This window comes from Mastigoproctus giganteus, chromosome 10 (assembly GCF_048544385.1).
Source record: "Mastigoproctus giganteus isolate SK-2022 chromosome 10, ASM4854438v1, whole genome shotgun sequence".
Classification (NCBI taxonomy): domain Eukaryota; kingdom Metazoa; phylum Arthropoda; class Arachnida; order Uropygi; family Thelyphonidae; genus Mastigoproctus; species Mastigoproctus giganteus.
This window is the reverse complement of record NC_143584.1, coordinates 95,071,579-95,089,626: the sequence shown is the minus strand read 5'-3', so window position 1 is coordinate 95,089,626 and position 18,048 is coordinate 95,071,579. Positions and strand designations below refer to the sequence as shown.

The following is an 18,048-nucleotide window of genomic DNA, read 5'->3' as shown; positions in this document are numbered from 1 at the left end:
TCATCTTCAACAATTTCTCCTCCACTTTACTCTCAGTTATTATAAGATTATCTAGTTTACTGCCAGAGTTGAATACACCTCTGGCATTCCCCTCACTGAATAACTCCTCATGTGTGAATGTCGATGCAAAATATTCATTTAGTTTGTTAGCTACCGCAGCAGAATCATCAACAGTTGAATTATCGATATGAAGTGGACCAATCTGATTCATCCTCTTCCTTCTAGAGTTTACATAAGTAAAGAACTCTTTGCTGTTTTTCTTTGCATCCTTTGCCAAAGATTTCTCGTAATCTGCCTTCACCTGCCTAACCTCCTTAGTAACTTGGTTACAGATCAGCTTATATCTATCATAGGCTTCTGTGTCACATGGTAATTTATATGTATCCCATGCATTTTTCTTCTCTGCCCTATGTCTCATTAGTTCATGTGACATCCATTTAGGCCTAAACCTTGAACAATATTTCTTAGTTGGTATGTAACGCCTAGTAGCTTCCAAGCTAAGTTCTTTAAATGCTTCCCATTTTGAATTTGCTTGGTAACATTATCAGTTGGTTCCACTGTATAGAATTTAAATACCGTCTCAGACCATCGTAGTCACCTTTATGAAAGCAAAAACCCTCCCCTTTACCCCTGATGGTAGTTACCTCTTTGAGTAAATCCCACTTCAGCACAGGCGCCTCCGTAGCCAGGTGGGAAGGAGCAGCAGTGCGTAGCACACGCTTCTTGATTAGACCGGGGTTCGAGCCCGTCGCCACCACATACGGAGGATGCGGAAAGGTCAGGGAATGACCACCGCACCGGAGCAATATGGCCTTAGTTGCTAATGCTCCTAAAAACCAAATAACAACAACCACTTCAGCACACTGTGATCACTGCCACCTAGTGGTTCCTTTATCTGCAGATTCTTAATGCGTGAAGAATCACTACTGATAATCAGATCAAGAGTATTACTCCCTCTAGTTGCCTCCCGAACATGCTGATGTAGAAAACAATCATCCAATAAATCCACAAAAGCCTTGCTAGTGTGGGAGTGACCAATCCACAAATTCCAGTCAATATCTGGGAAATTAAAATCCCCCATTATATGACTCTGATTTACTGGCCCACTATTTCCCTGTACAGTTTCTTATTATACTCATCAGAGTCATTAGGCCTATAGCACACTCCTGCTCTCAATTTTTATCTCCCAATGCTTATGTCACACCAAACTGACTCTACACTGCACTGTCCAGTGATGCCAATTGGCTTCACTTCCTTGGATTTTGTGTTTCTTAACTAAAGCATAACCCCTCCTCCCTTCTTATGCTGTCTGTCCTTTCTGTACGCATTGTACTCCCCAAATTCCAGTTCTGCATTCCTTATATCTGTGTGACACCACGTCTCTGATATCCCAACAATATATGCCTTTGATGTTTTGAGCAATACCTCAAATTCATCAAATTTATTTACCAAACTCCTAGCATTGGTGTACACGCAAGTATACATGCATCTGTTCCTATTCTTAGCTACCCTTACACAACCCATGTGTTTACTTGTAATGACTCCCAGCAGTCTCTGAAATATCCTGCATCTTGTTTTCCAGGCTGCTGCTCATTACAATAGAAGCAGTGCAAGAATCACTTTTGCATCTGCTTGCGGCTACTGTCAATCTTTAATATGTGAATCCCTTAAGCTAAAAGTTTTTCGACCCACCTAACACTGTTTATAGCATCAGAAAATATTCTTGCACCCTTTCTATTTAAGTGTGTCCCATCCCTCTAGAAGCAGTCTCTTCTGTTATCAAGAACAGACTACACTGAAAAAATTCTACCCCATGAGCCTTTGCACAATCTTTCTAGGGCTAAATTGATTGACAAGGCTCTCATCATATACTCCTTCCTATCATGTCTGGGCAGAATTGCAGTCACTTTAAAATTTAATCCTAACTTGCAACTTTTTTTCAACATTGACCTGTACTTGTTAAGTAAATCTGCAAATCTCTTACTTTTAAGATTATTAGTGCCAACATTAGTGCCAACAATATCACCCTTTGTGCCCTTAAAAGATGATATCTGCTCTACAAAGTCATCAACTTTTGCTGCTAGCAGACATACCCTGGTCCTGTTTCACCTATCGTTTTTGCATAATATATTTCCTGTCTCCCTGTAACAGTTGTCACTGACAATAACTAGCTCCTGTGGGACCAGTGCATTCTGCTTTGGAGATTGCTGTTGTGTTGCCTGATGCACAGGAGTGAGCTCTGGCATTGAGTTGGGCAGCTGAGAGCTTGATTGGCCCCCCTCATATTAATTTCTTCGATGGAATCTACCCTACACCTCAAAATCTTTAGTCACCCATCTGAACGCTGAGTTGGCGCCTAATTTCTTCACCACCTAGCACACACACAGACATCCTCACTGGCTAGATCATGTCCTGTTCTAGACAGGTTTGCAAACATTTAAAATTTTGCACATTTTTTTAGACTGATGTGTTGGAGAATTGCCCCCTTCGGTTCTCCCTCTAGCCATAGTATTACTGCTACTTTGTGCTCATTGCTTTGCTGCTCTAGTCTGAGTCATGATTCTGTTTAAATAAATTTAATTAACAATGAAATGTAATAAGATTAATAAATTTTTAATTCATTATTTGATAATATTATACTAAGCTAACAGAAATCTAATACAGTGCTACGTATTTCGCTATCTAGTTTTACGTTAAATCTTACACTATCAAGTTAATAGAATAGTATAATGCACATTGGGATGTACGTTAAGCTATTCTGTATCGTATAATAATGGCGGCAAGTTATGAACACTGTATCTATGGACACTGTAAGTATTAACTTTCAAAATCGCTATCTAAATTCAAAATAAACCAAGGAGCTTGACTAGGACTATAAAGCTACGTACAGAAAATAATTTTATATGACAATTAAGTCAATAAAACAGCTAAATATAAATAAAAAGCGTTTGTTGGAGCTGCACAGTCTTCTCCAACTCATGGATACAGTCACGCGCTCCACTTTAGTTGTTGAAAAGATGGATGCCATTGTTCTTATACTGATTATCAGAGCAGTAATTGCAGTTGGTCTGAAAATGTGCATAGGATATGATTAAGGACATTCATAGAACTACAAACACATTTGTATATATTTCAATGAATATATCTCAAATGTTATTTTGGATTGAATTTTAACAGTTTCAGTAAAAGTCTTGTTCTTTTATGCTTTTGACCTTAATAAAAAATATTAATATATCAATATTTTCAATCATTCAAATTGAACACAATAATATTTAATTTGTTTTCTGAAGTACATGAACACACTGGGTATTTGTATAGAAAATAGCTAGGCTTTTTCATACATGGAACAAGTTTCCTCAGTATTGCACTTAGCAAAACAACAATCCCTGTTGAAATAGGAAAGTGTTTTTTTTAGCAAAAAAACACTTTACTATTTTAATGCTTGCTCTATTTTAAGTAACTTTCCTATTTTAACAGGAAGGTGACTTCAAATAGAGCAAGACAAAAAACCCCTATAACTTACTGCAAAAGAAGCTTGACATTTTGGGGGAAAAAAAGAGTTTCTGATTAGTTTCTTGGTGGTTTCTTTAGGTCAAATAGGTGAAGTGCAGGTGATATGCTTGTTTTATTTGAAGCACAAACTAGAAAAAAGATCAATTTTGTAATACAGGGTGGCCATAAATTAATTCACCTGATTATGAAGCTCGATTAAAATTCTATTTGTAAAAGAAGCTTGACATTTAGGGAGAAAATTTTCTGATTAGTTTGCTGCACTTAATAAAGAGACCCAAAAAATTTCTTATCATACAATTGCAATTCAATAACCTTCACATGGTCACTTTTGGTAGCATGTAAATTGTCAAGACTGTAGCTTCATTCCACGTGTTTTGAAGCATCTCTTGAGAAATGGAGGTCACTGCCTGTTCAATCTGGTCTTTTAACTCTCTAATGTTAACTTTTTTTTTTTTTGCATACTCCTTGTCCTTTACATAGCCCCCTTATAAAGAAATCCATAGGTGTGATATTCGGGGAATGAGGTGGCCATGGAATGGGACCATCCTGACAGATTCATCGGTTAGGAAATTTTTATTGAGGAAATTGCACAAATGCAAGCTTCAGTGTGGTAGTGCCCCATTTTGCTGATAGAACATGTGGCTGCATATCTTCCGGCTAAGATGCAGCATACAATTTGAACATATCTAGATAATTTGCAGGGTTCATGGTATTCTCATGGAAGAAAAATGGCTCAGTCACCTGGCCAAAGGGTACGCACCACACATTTACCTTTGCATTTCACATTTGGGACTATCATGCCCACGTTTATGAACTGAATGGGGATTTTCAGATCTCTCATGAGGTGATTGTGTCTGTTAGCTTTACCAGACTGGTGGAATGTGGCTTTATCACTGAATGACATTTTCTAGAAAGTACTCATCTTTGTCTATACTTCTGAGAATGTGAACAGCAAATTCCTCTTGTAGTTTGTCATGAGGTTTAATTTCCTGGACAATTGCACTTTGTAAGCATAAAGTTTCAATCTCTTGCAAAACACTCTGTGCAGTATTGCTCGTGGTATTTGCAGCTGCAGGTTTTCCCAGCAGTTAGGTTTTGTAGGACATCAAGTAAACACTTCCTGAATTTCCAAAAACTTTATCTGCAGATACATTAGGCTTGTCTACTTCTTTCTGATGCAGCACACTGCTAGTTTCTTGAAACTGCTTCTACCATCACTTCATTGATTGTTCCATAAGTGGACCTTTCTGAAATTTCCGTCGAAAACATCTTATAGCCACTGCAGATTTGGTATTCTACAGCCAAAACATGCAAATTGCTTTCTTCTGCACTGTTGCCATTTTAATGCTGTACTGTTGCAATGTTTGCTGGGATCAAGGCTGCCAATTGCATGAGAAAAAATTCATTGAGTTGCTTTGATAACTGCAACAAACATTTTTAAGATACCTATTACAATAAAATTTGAATCGAGCTTCATAATCAGGTGAATAATTTATGGACACCCTGTATATCTCTGCAGGGATAGGTTCTCCCAGGTGGCCTAGTGTTGATGCTACTGGGACTAGCTAGCCAGGTGGGTAGGAGCAGCAGTGCGTAGCACATGCTTCTTGATTAGACCAAGGTTCGAGCCCGTGAGCCACCAAATACGGAGGATGCGGAAAGGTCAAGGAATGACCACCGCATATCCCCGGAGCAATATGGCCTTAGTTGCTAATGCTCCTAAAAACCAAATAACAACAACTGGGACTAGCAGCAAATATGGGTTATTGACTAATAATCATGACATGGTAAGTGATTCAGATGGGATCAGAATTGTTGAAAGCAACTGGGACCAAGACCTGCTAGTCCAGCCCATTATCTTTGGATATGCAGTTCATTTTTTTTTAAGTTTGGTACTTCTGATTACACTAATAAAGTTGGCAGGTTTATTGCACAACTTGCACAATCCAAAAAACCCCAAGCTTTAAAGTACATAAATGTATTATTAAATATGTTATTTTCCTAGTTTGAGATTGTAGTATCTTAACACAGACATTTTTTTTTTTTTAATTTGAAAAGAAAAAAGTGAATACTTTTCCTGTAAATTGATACCTCCTTCCAGAGTTTACTGTACCTGCAGGATGAATTGCTTTGGTTTGTACTACTTCACATGAAGTAACCAAGGTTTAAAAAAAAACTTTTCTGTTTAAATCATGTGCATCTTTTATAATATGTTGCCCCTTGCTTTTGTTTTTCTTTAATAGCATTTCCTTGGCTTTGTGTGATGTTGTGCAATGCTATATCAACCTGTAAAAGTAGCAGAATTCTCTATATTGAAAAAAAAAGAAAAGAAAAGAAAATACAGTAACTGATTCAATAGGGAAATGCTCCAATGTTAGAAATAGTGCAAAGTCATGACAACTATTTGTGAAGAGTGAAGGTCTATGCCATTACAGGAAAAATGACTTTTTACTCGTTTTTTTCCTAATGTTAATTTAAGACTGTCTTTAAAAAATGACATACAATTTAAATATCCTAATAAAGATCCTTAAATGACATCCTAATGGGGATTAACTCAGTCATTGATTTGTGATAATTTTATTTATTGAAGTACAGTACCAAGGCAGCGCATTGTAAAGATAGAGGATACTCAATCTCTAATGGTAACCAACTCATTAAGAACTGTAAAAATCATTCATGAAATACAGTTTTCTTGCTGTTCTGCTCAAATGCCAGAATATCATTAGTAGTTACCAGTAGGTTTGCAATCATTGACCTGTTCTTGAATTCGTAGTGGATTTTTTCTGTGTTATTGGATACGAGGACTTGTGGTGGTTGGAATGTAATTTTTTATAGAATCTGTAGTAAACAAGATGCCTTACAAGTAGATCTGAAGCAACTTGACCTCATTTGGGACTGTAGGTTTTTAGGATTGGCCTGATGCATATTAGACCTGATGTAATTAAATGATCGTTGTAGATGATTTATATATTTTATATATGAATCAAAAACATGTTTGATTTATATAATCAATCATTTATTGCCATACAATAAAGTAAGGGCAATATACTGGTACAGCCATGCTAGAAGGGGTTTACACAATTTCAGCAATAATAATAAAATATAAATTGTGACAAGCTCAATGAAACTTGAGATAACAAGTCAGCAAAATTAGAAGTTCATATGAATGATTTAAAATTCTTTTTCTGGTACATCTTGTTGTGAATCCAGATTTTACATCTTTCTGGTACATTTTTTTGTGAATCCAGATTTCAGGATCAAGATCGAAGGATGTAGCTAGCTTGATGGAATTGTTGATTATGAAGAATTAAATGTTTATTCTGGAGAGTTTAGACTGAAGAGATGGAGTGGCAATGGTAGTCTTGGGTGGAATTTGCCACTGAAGAAAGTTGCAGATATTAAAGAAATCACTTTGGCCAACAATCAGAGTTACAAAATGCTGAATTGTTTTGTAATGCCAGTGAATGATGACAAGGTCAAGGTGTGTTTGTTTTAATTGCTTGCTCCAAGATTTCCCCTATATGTCGCCGTAGCATCTGAAAAGGCATAAGGCCAAGGCCGGCAAGTGTATGTATGTATATAGATGTGTTAAGTATGTGTGTTGTTACGTTGAGTGCTGGCGCCTGGTGACTTCCAACCTTGGCCATGAAGAGGCATGCCAGGGACTGCTTTTTAACTGAAACTCTTACTGTGTCTATCAGGCAAGCCTAGGAGCCCCAAGGTGTTTAGGGAAGGAAGTGGAGATAAGAATGAAAAGTGTTGGGATTGGAAGGGAAGGAAAAGTTGGATAGAAGATAAGGGGAAAAAGAAATAGACATCCTCTGAAATAGAAGAGAAAAGTTTACAATAGTTGAGAGAGAGAGAGAGAGAGAGAGAGAGAGAGAAAGAAAGAAAGAAAATTATTATCAAAGGAGAAGTAGGGGTTGAAAGGGAAAGGATAGACTGATTGGAGATGAAAGAATGAGGCATCTCCTGGAAATAACTAAGAACGAAGGGAATAGAAGATAGATAGAAATATATAGACTGAGTATTGGACATTTTGATCCAGTTAAAGTACCTATAGATAAAGACAGATAAAGCAAAGAGTTCTTTACTTATGTAAACTCTAGAAGGAAGGGGATGAATCAGATTGGTCCACTTGATATCGATGGGTCAACTGTTGATGACCCTGCTCAGGTAGCTAACAAACTAAATGAATATTTTTCATCGACGTTCACACATGAGGAGTTATTCATCGAGGGGAATGCCAGAGGTGTATTCAACTCTAGCAGTAAGCTAGAGAATCTTGTAATAACTGAGAGTAAAGTGGAGGAGAAATTGTTGAAGATAAACACAAGAAAGGCACCTGGGGTGGATGGGATCTATCCAGTTATATTAAAGGAGGCAGCAAAGGAAGTAAGCAAACCCTTAGCCATAATTATGAGAGCTTCCTTGGACTCAGGGAGGTACCCATGGACTGGAGATGTGCAAATGTGACCCCAATTCACAAGGGAAGATCAAAGGCTAACACAAGTAATTATAGACCTGTGAGTTTAACTGCTGTTCCCGGAAAATTAATGGAGGCACTGGTTAAAGAAGCACTGCAGGATCATCTAGACAAGACTTCAGTTATAGCTCGGACACAGCATGGTTTTGTTAAGGGGAAGTCTTGCCTGACCAGTTTGATTGGATACTATGATGCAGTCATAAAAGAACTGGATGCAGTGCAGGGAATAACTTTGATATTATATACTTGGATCTTAGAAAGGCTTTTGATACTGTTGCACATGGAAGACTGCTGCACAAATTGGAGCAGTGTGGCATTGGAGGCAAATTGCTGCTATGGATAAAGGGGTGGTTGAGGGGGAGAAGACAGAGAGTGGTAATCAATGGACACTGCTCATCGTGGACTAATGTTATTAGTGGAGTCCCTCAGGGTTCAGTATTGGGTCCTTTATTGTTTTCTGTATTTATAAATGATATTGATGATGGTATATCAAGCTTAATGTCCAAGTTTGCAGACGATACGAAGGTTGGCAGGGTTGTCAAGGACACTACCGACACTATGCTGCTGCAGCAGGATCTGGAAAGGTTGAGCAGATGGGCTGGGAGGTGGCAAATGAAGTTTAACATTGACAAATGTAAAGTACTACATATGGGAAACAGCAACCCCAGAGCAACGTATCAACTGTGTGGTACTACACTGACAGTGGTAGAGAATGAAAGGGACTTGGGGGTGGTTGTGCAGGCAGATATGAAGTTCTCTGAGCAGTGCAGACGGGCTGCAAGAGTAGCTCATGGTGTATTGTCAATGATATATAGGAATTTTTCTAGCAGGGATAAGGAGGTGATTATTCCCTTGTATAAGGCAATGGTCAGGCCACACCTAGAGTACTGTATACAGGCCTGGAGGCCTCATTTCAAGAAGGATGTAGAGCTGCTGGAACGAGTACAGAGAAGGGCAACAAGATTAGTGAATGGAACAAAGGGGTGGGTGCTCTTACGAAGAAAGACTTAAGTTTTGCAAATTACAGTGTCTGGAGACTAGGCACCAGCGAGGTGATCTGATAGAGGTGTACAAAGCCTTGAATGGTTTGAGCATGCTCAATGCTGATGGGATTCTTCCTCTTGCTCAGAATAATCACCTGAGAGGGCATAAATTCAAATTGAGGAAAGATAGATGTAGGATACATGTGCGGAAATTTGCCTTTAGCCAGCGGGTGGTTGGTAGGTGGAACAGACTTCCATCCCTTGTCGTGGAAGTTGATAGCCTAAATAAGTTTAAGGCTCAGCTGGACAGGTATTTCGAACGAACAGAGGGGGGAAGTGGAAGTGGTTATTTGTTATTTATTTATTTTACTTTATTTATTTATTTTTTTTTTTGGCTGATGCTGCATAAGCTTGCTTTCTTGCATCAAATGCCTCTGCTAATGCTAATGCTATATACAATATATACTATTAGCTAAGTGAGTAAGGTCACCACTCCCAGGGATCTTAATCAGAAAATCCAAAACTACGAATACCAATCCAATTAATTAATTAACACCATTTCAAAAGTATTACTATTAGGCCGCAGCAACCAGACACTTATTCAGTCATTATACAAAGGGTACTAGGAAAGTTTTGCAATACAGCTTTGTTTATTTAATTTTTTCAGAGTAATTTCCTCTGCATTCAATGCACCTCTCCATCCTCCGAAACCAATCTTTAAACCAGTTCTGCCAAGTTTCACTAGGGAGTAAAGCACACTCGTTGTCCCAAGCCCGTAGAAGGTCCTCATCACTGGAAAACCGCCTCCATTTTAGCTTCATTTTCACATGTGGGAACAGTGCAAAGTCGCAGGGAGCAAGGTCTGGACTGTAGGGAGGGTGCTCAAGAAGTTTCAGTCCTGTCGTGGTCAAATATTCGGTGCAGGCTTTGGCGCGGCGAGCTGCAGCATTATCGTGATGGAGGTACCAGGTGTCCATTCTTGACTTTGGCCGCAGGTTCTTCATAGATCCAATGACTTTAGGCAGGCATTGCTCAGTATACCACTTAGCTGTGACTGTCTTCTGCGTGTCCAAAACGACACGTTCCACAATTCCACTCGATTTGAAAAATACAGCTATCATTTTCTTCTTTACAGATCGGGATTTTCTGACAATTACGGGTGTGTCGTCATCATCAAAGACCCAAACTTTGTTTTGAGCCTTGGTCGGCAGATCGTAATAGTACAGCCAAGTCTCGTCACCTGTCACGATGTTGTTCACATACCGAGATTGTCCCTTATCAAACTTTTTTAACATCTCCCGGCACCAAGTCACACGTCGTGTCATCTGCTCTTCAGTCAGTTGATGCGGCACCCAGAGAGAACAAAGTTTCTTCACGTGCAAATGATCTTGCAGAATCGAACGAATTGCTGGTGCATTTAGGCCCAAAGTATCCTCTATCTGTTGGTAGGTCACTCGCCTGTTTTCGTCAAGCATTTTCCTCACAGCAGTAACGTTTTCCTCCGTAACTGACGTTCGTGGCCTTCCCGGCCTCTCAGAATCCTCCAGAGTGAAATTTCCCCTTTGGAATTCTCTATACCACCTGAATATCGTTGTACGATGTGGACAATCATCATCTAGTGCAAGAGTCATTTCTTCTAAGCACTGGTCTATGGTTAAACCACGCACGAAATTATACCGCAAAACTGTCCTTATCTCATTTCGTGACCACGATGCCATCACAAGCACTTTACACTCTCACTACTAATGAATAACTGAGCCCATCGACTTGGCGCGGCGGCTACTATGCACGTATGAACATGTCTCAACATGCAGCAACAAGCAGCTTCCTGTGATTCATTGTTGCGTCATATTGCAAAACTTTCCTAGTACCCTTTGTACAGGACTCAACTACTTAGTCTCTTAATAAAACTCAATGATTATCTGATCCTACACTATCAGATTTCAGCATTAAACTTAGCAGGCAAACGTAGTATACAAACAAGATAGCACTTTGTCAGTGCTGTATGATTCGATATATTTACAACATGCATAACCAACTTTTCCTCTGTACACCAAACCGCTATCATTATCCTGATGGTCTTTACAAGTCACACCATGACAGGAGAGACACTCAGCTCAAGAACCAATAACACAACCAACAGATAACCTGTCTGTTAAATCCACTAAATCCAATTTTATATTTACAACAAATAATCCACAAAAAATTACCATAGGGAAGAACCAAACATATTTTCATTAGAGAACAAAACTAAGTACTCATTTACAGAAAATGTAACAATTTGTCTGAAAATTTAGAAAAGGCTAGGAAATTGTCTTTATCATTGACAAAATGTGGTAGGTCATCTTCATTGTACACTTCTATAAGCAGCTGTAAATTATTTCTTAAATCTACAAAGAGGTAACAGTCAGATATTAAATGCTCCATGGTCTCAGGAGCACCACACTTACATAATAGAGTGGCAGCCAACCCCAGAATGAACAATTTGGAGTTCAAGCTGCCATGCCTCATAAGAAGAAAAGATACATTCTGGCCTGGGCAAAACCAAGTCGACTGTTGCTTGGTAAATTCCGACACGTTAGGAAAGTAGCTCTACCTACATCTGCAGTGGACCAAGTTGATTGCTAACTATTAACAAACTGTCTTCTAATTCTAGAATTATCATCCTTGGTTGGTATATCTAAATTAATTGAATAGTTGCACACCCTTGCAAGCAGGGCTTTCCAATGATGATATTGTAAGTAGTGGTACATTACTTCATATTGGATGGGAAGTTTCCCACTCAGTACTTGAGTGCCATTGTCGACACTGTTTTACAATTTCTAGTGATTGCAAGGAGAAAGAAACTTTGTGCTTGAGCCAAATACTTCAAACCAAATAATTATTAACAGTGAATGATAACAGGCACTATTTCAGTTTGTTGGTACAGTTGATGACACAATAGGATGTCCAAGCTTGGCATTTAACCATCCAGTAAGAAAATATTTTCCCAACATGTTAAGCTGAAGAGCAGATTTCAAGATGAAAGACTAGATAAGTGAGATAGGATAAAGATAGCAAAATATTTCTGTATAGTGTTTGAATTATGAATGAGAGTGAGGTCACACTTCATAAACCAAAATGCTGTTAGAATGGTAGATGGAAGCTTTGTGCCTTGGACTGGACTGAGAAGTTTAGAATCCAGGTGTACTCTGAAGAATTTAATTGGTTTACAGGTGGAATTAATTTAGATTGGATTCTAACTTGTAGGAAAGAGGAGATTGTCTAAGGCGCAAACGGTAGATACTTGGTCTTCAAGGGGTTGACATGCAGAACAGCAAGTTCAGTATGATTCAAGGAGTCATCAATCAGTTGTTGAGCTCTACATGATGAATTGAAAAGGTTGATGTTGCCAAAAGGGCCTGGAAAAGTCAAGATGTTATGAGTGAGAACTAAGTTTGCATGATTTTATGTTTGTTTGTGTTTTAGGAGCATTAGCAACTTATGCCATATTGCTCCGGGATATGTGGTGGTCATTCTCTGAACCTTTCCGCATCCTCCGTATTTGGTGGTGACGGGCTCGAACCCCGGTCTAATCAAGAAGCGTGTGCTACGCTTCTTGATTAGCACTGCTGCTCCTTCCCACCTGGCTACGGAGGCAAGTTTGCATGAACTGAAAGAAAAGGAAAGATTATGGCTGAGAGGAACAAGGGCGAGAGAGCTCCTCCTTGGAGCAGGCCTAAGCTAATGTTTCGAATACAGGCTGTGGATTTGTTAAAGATGATAATAGTGCAGTAATAAAGTAACTGTTAAATCACTTTCATCAGAGGGTTTGACTGTGGTTCAAGCCCACATGACCCCCTAAATATATTTAATAATGATATGTGGTTGTGTAGGAGTATAAATAGAACATTTTTTATATTTTCATTCCATGTTTCCTGAAAATATTGCTGTCAGTATGGAGGTGTCAATTTTTCTCACTATTTATATTACCATTTTAGTACCCCCTGTTAATTATTTAAGAGTTAATCACCATATATAACTTCCATTCAATTCCTCTATATGTGTCAAATTTATTTTAGTACTTTTATTATCATAAAGTTATTTAATTTTTCTTTTTGGCTATAGTTATCCATTCTATGAATAGTAGTGAAATTAACTTGGGATGATAATTCTTAGAAGAACGGTGCATTTTGATTTTGAGAGATATACATACGATAACTTAAACCATAGACTTATTTAAAATTTTTAATCTTCATGTATTTTTTCAGACTGCTCTCAACAACCTGTAACACAGATAGAAGCTGTGAATAATACACATGTTCAAGAAGTAAGTAAACAAGATGCCCCTGATCCAGAAATGAAAACAGGTGGAAGTGAAAATAGTGATTCAGTTACAGAAATGGCAGTTGATTCTACACACAGTCTTTCAGGTATATTTTGAATAGTTCTAATATCTTGACTGGACAATCACTGTGAAGTGTCTCTAATGGTAAAATTAAACACACACACACACACACACACACACACACACACACACACACACACACACACACACACACACACACAAAGCCTTCAAGTCCCTGACTACTAAATATAGTCAACCTGCACTGCACCAGCTTTGCAGATTATGGTCCATTCTTTCAACATGACTTGCTGATAGACCTCCATCCCTGCAGTGGATTGAAAATGGCTGCAGATTTATTTATTATTTATTTATTTTATATACATACAAATTATTCTCTATTTACAACATGGATATGTTTGTAAAATGCCAACCTTAAGTCAAAATGTTTTTGCATTGAAATAAATGTCAAATGGAGGGTGTATTCCTGTAAGATACTATTTGTACATAATTTACAGAAATGATTTAATCGAAAAAATTCTCAAAAATAATTATCATCTAATAATTTTTTATTTTAATAACTTGACTTCCAGTGGACGGAGTTTCATGAAATTTTGTATTTGGCTGTTTTAGAAAGATTTTTCAATCGATCTTAAATTTAAATGGAAAATGAAAAAGATCTGGGGATAATTGTGCAGTCAGATATGAAGGTCTCTTAGCAGTGCAGACAGGCTGCCAGGATAGCTCACTGGGTTTTGTCAATGTTATACAGGAATTTTGCTAGCAGGGAAAAGGAAATGATTATCCCTCTGTATAAGGCAATGGTCAGGCCACGCCTTGAGTACTGCGTACAGGTCTGGAGGCCTCATTTTAGGAAGGATGTAGATTTACTTGAGCATGTACAGAGAGGGGCAACAAGATTGGTGAGGGGAATGAAGGGATCCTCTTACCAAGAGAAGCTTAAGTTCTGCAAATTGCAGTGGCTGGAGACTAGGCTTTCCTAATGTATTTTGTGAAGAGTCTTACCAATTTCTGTGTTATGTCTCTTCCTCCCAATTTTAACAACTCTTCAGTAACTTCATCTTCACCTGGGGCTTTTCGATCCTTCATTTTCTTCAATGCATGTTGTATCTCATTAGGAAGGATATTGGGTATGTCGTATTTGTTGCAAATTTGTGAACCATCTTACCCTCTGCTGGCATCATTCCCTTGCTCCTTATATAATACTTTATAGTCTCCATCACTATTATTCAGATTTGGTATCATTTGTCTTTCTGTATTACTGCTCATGACTGTTGATTTAAGTCCTTTATTTTCCCTTAATGCTTGTTCTACTTTTCTTGTGTTAAATCTTCTTTTGTCCTCTCTGAGTCTTTTTAATGGCTTTGCATAACTCAGTATACTCAATTTTGCCCTTCTCAGTGTTTATCGTGCTCTTCATTTGTTGTCTTTGGTTCATCATGACAAGTGTTTCTCGACTAATTTTTTCTTCTTAGGATTTCTTTTTACTTATAGATTTTCTTGGGCTTTATCACTTTCAAAAAGTTGTATTCCTCATTGATATCTTGGTCCTGAAAGGTCTGCAGAAGCTGAAACTTGTTCTTAAGTTCCAGTTCATACTGCTTTTTCTGCTCTTCTGTTATCTCAAAGACCTTCGTATTATTTACTCAAGTCAGTTTTTTCCTTTCTTTTCTTACATTTATATGAAGTGTGCATCTTACCATTCTGTGATCACTTCCAACATTTATTTGCCTTGTTAGGGATGGTAACATTATTCACAATATATCTTCTGTTAGTGAGGATGAAGTCAATTTCATTAGTTGTTAATCCATTTGGCTTTTCCATGTCCACTTTCTGTTCACCCTTTTTTTTTGAAAAAAAAGTGTTCGTTACTGACATTCCTCAAGATTCTACAAATTCGACACGTCTTTCACCTCTTTCATTTCTTTCACCAATTCCAAAATTTCCTATAGTTTCTCTTTCTGTGCTGATTTGTCTCTTTTGAACCTTAGCATTGAAATTCCCCATAATGATGGTGTAGTGAGTTTTCTGTTCACCTAGAAGTCTAAATTTTGGTGTACATTTCTTCAACCTCTTTATCATCATGGCTCAATGTTGGTGCCTATATCATTATAACGTTTAGTTTGTACCTCTTAGAAATCCTGAATAGTAATCTTGACACCTTTGGTGATGTACTTCTGAATTCAAAAATGTTGATTTTTATATCTTTATGGACCGAAAAGCCAACTCCACCTTCACTCTTTTCACTGTTTCTGTTGGTATACAGTCTATTTACGCTTGATAAACTTTATAAGTGATTCATTTCTTCTTGTTTCAGCCAAGCCGTTGATATTCCAATTCACATTTTTTAATTCCTGTTCCAGCTCTGATATCCTCTTCACTAATGAGTGATCTTACATTGTAACAGGCCAAGTTCAGTTTCTGTGCATGGCAGCCTGGTCACACCAAGAGATTCTTAGCACCCTCTGCTTCCACTCTGATTCTCTTGCTGCTATAAGAGGGAGAGTGAAAGCTACTGTGAACTGAGAGCCATTTTTTTGGCATGTTTTCCAAAAGTGCTGAGTGCTGGAGGGTTTGGTCTTTTCCTCTTCACACTGACCAGGCGCCTTGAAGAGAACCATTCTGCCCATTCTTTGCCACCAAAGTGATTTAATAGGGTTTACCAATGTGGTGTGCATGAGTGGATTTTATGGAGGCAGGTCAACCAGACTTCTCCTAAATCTTCTAAAATAGAAAGATATTGAATCCATCAGTGTTTTAGGCTGAGTGTCTGATAACACGCAGAATGCCTGTTCCCCCTCCAAGCCCCAGCACCAGAGGTACTGTGCATGGGTTGAAGGTTGAGAAGATGAAAGACGATACTTGTTGACATTACATTTGAATTTCTGTAGATGGACAAATTCAGTGGAAAAGTTAGGTGAAACTCAAGCAGTTGCTCTTGACATTTCAAAGGCATTTCTCAATCGCTGATATGGTCAACTGGGGATATATTGGCTTTTGTTACCCATTTATGCACAAATTCAGTGGAAACGTTTGGGGGAAACTCAAACAGTTATCCTTGACATTTCTTGATCTTGTTTGGTTTAAAAGTATTTTGAAGTGATCATGTTTGGTATAAAGGTCTTATAAATAAGCTTCCATCTTATGGTTTTGTAATTGGGTATTCAGTTTTCTCTCTGACAGATCACTGCTTTTAATGATGGACATCTGTCTTCTAACTTCCACTAATGTTGGTGTTCCCCAAGGTTCAGTTCTTTCTCCCGCCCTTTTCTCTCTTGTGTGTTGATAACCTTCCATTCACCAGAAATTTTGAACGATAGCACATTGTATTCGACCTTCCAGTTTGAGAAACCTTGCCCTGCTCACACAGCTTCAATTTCTTGAATATCCACTACCAATTCCTTAAATGCTGATCTCAATTTAATTCTCCAGTGGGGGTGAGGATAACTTAGTTGATATCAGGCCTTCTAAAACTCATTCCTGTCTTGTATTTCACAAAACGATTCTTCTGCTTCTATGCTTACCTTTGATGACACTCAGATTTCTAGACAAGGTCACATATCTCTATTGGGGATTGCCCTGACTTCTAATCTCTCTTGGTTGTTGGGGTCCAAATGTTAATCGAGCATTCTGGTCTCTTGCTAAAGCTATTGGCTGCAACTTTTGCCTATCTGTACTCCCATCTCTGTTAAAACCACCAGGTTTTAACAGAGGTGGGAGATAAAGCTAAAAATAAAGCCAATTTATTAGCATGCTACTTTTTTTCTAACTTTTGTATTGAAGATATTGGTAAACCACCTCCTACCATTCTTGGTACACTCCACTCGGTGCCTCCTGTGGTCTTTCATCAAAAGTATGTCAGAAGAAGTTTAAACATTCTTGATATCAAAGAAAGCTCCAGGTCCTGATGGTATTTCTCCTCATGTTCTCAATGTGCTTCTCAGCTTAATCTTGTTCTTTGTGTCCTTTTTACACTTTCTTATTCCACTAGTATCCTTCCTTCTTCTTGGAAATTTGCTCATATCCAAGCTGTGCATAGAAAGGACAACTCTCTCCCATCCAGTTATCACCCTATTGCACTTACCTCTACTGTTTCCTAAGTAATGGAGAAATCCAGCAACAGCCAACCCTTAATCTATCAACTTCCATCTTATGGACCGGTTTTTTGCAATTCAATATCTGGTTTTCTCATTTGCGACAGGCAATGTTAGATAGTGCTATGTCTTTTAACTTTTCCACTAATGTGTTTGTTCACCAAGGTTCTGTTCTTTGTCCCATTCTTTTCCTCTTGTATATCATGACCTTCTTCCACTGACTAGAAATTCTGTCCATAGTTTTGCTAATGCTAGCACATTGTATTCCACCTTTCAGTTTGAGAAACCTCTGTCCCACACAAACAGCTTCAACTTCTCGAATATCCACTTCTAATTCCTTAAGTGATGATCTCTAGGTAATTCTCCAAGGGCAACGATAACAGTTAATTTCGACCTTTCTAAAATTCAGTCCTGTCTTATATATCATAAAAAGGGTTCTACTGCTCCTATGCTTATCTTCGATGACACATTTCTAGGCAAGATGTATCACATATCTTCATTAGGAATTACCTTGATTTCTAATCCCTCTTGACATAAGCACATTACAAATGTTGCTTTCCTTGCTTCTAAAAAACTTGGTTCTTGGTGTTTATAGATGTGGGAAGTTGCTCCGAAAACCCCTCTCAG

The 18,048-nt window shown here is 38.2% G+C and overlaps 1 protein-coding gene across 1 annotated transcript in view; it reads left to right on the top strand.

Annotated features, from left to right (window-relative positions):
• LOC150079166 (ubiquitin domain-containing protein UBFD1-like) overlaps nucleotides 1-18,048 on the top strand; it is a 158,484-nt gene that overhangs the window by 12,702 nt on the left and 127,734 nt on the right. The window contains exon 2 of the mRNA XM_090382325.1: nucleotides 13,233-13,394. Within this exon, the coding sequence (XP_090238451.1) occupies nucleotides 13,233-13,394 (162 nt within the window). The remainder of the gene's footprint in view (nucleotides 1-13,232; nucleotides 13,395-18,048) is intronic.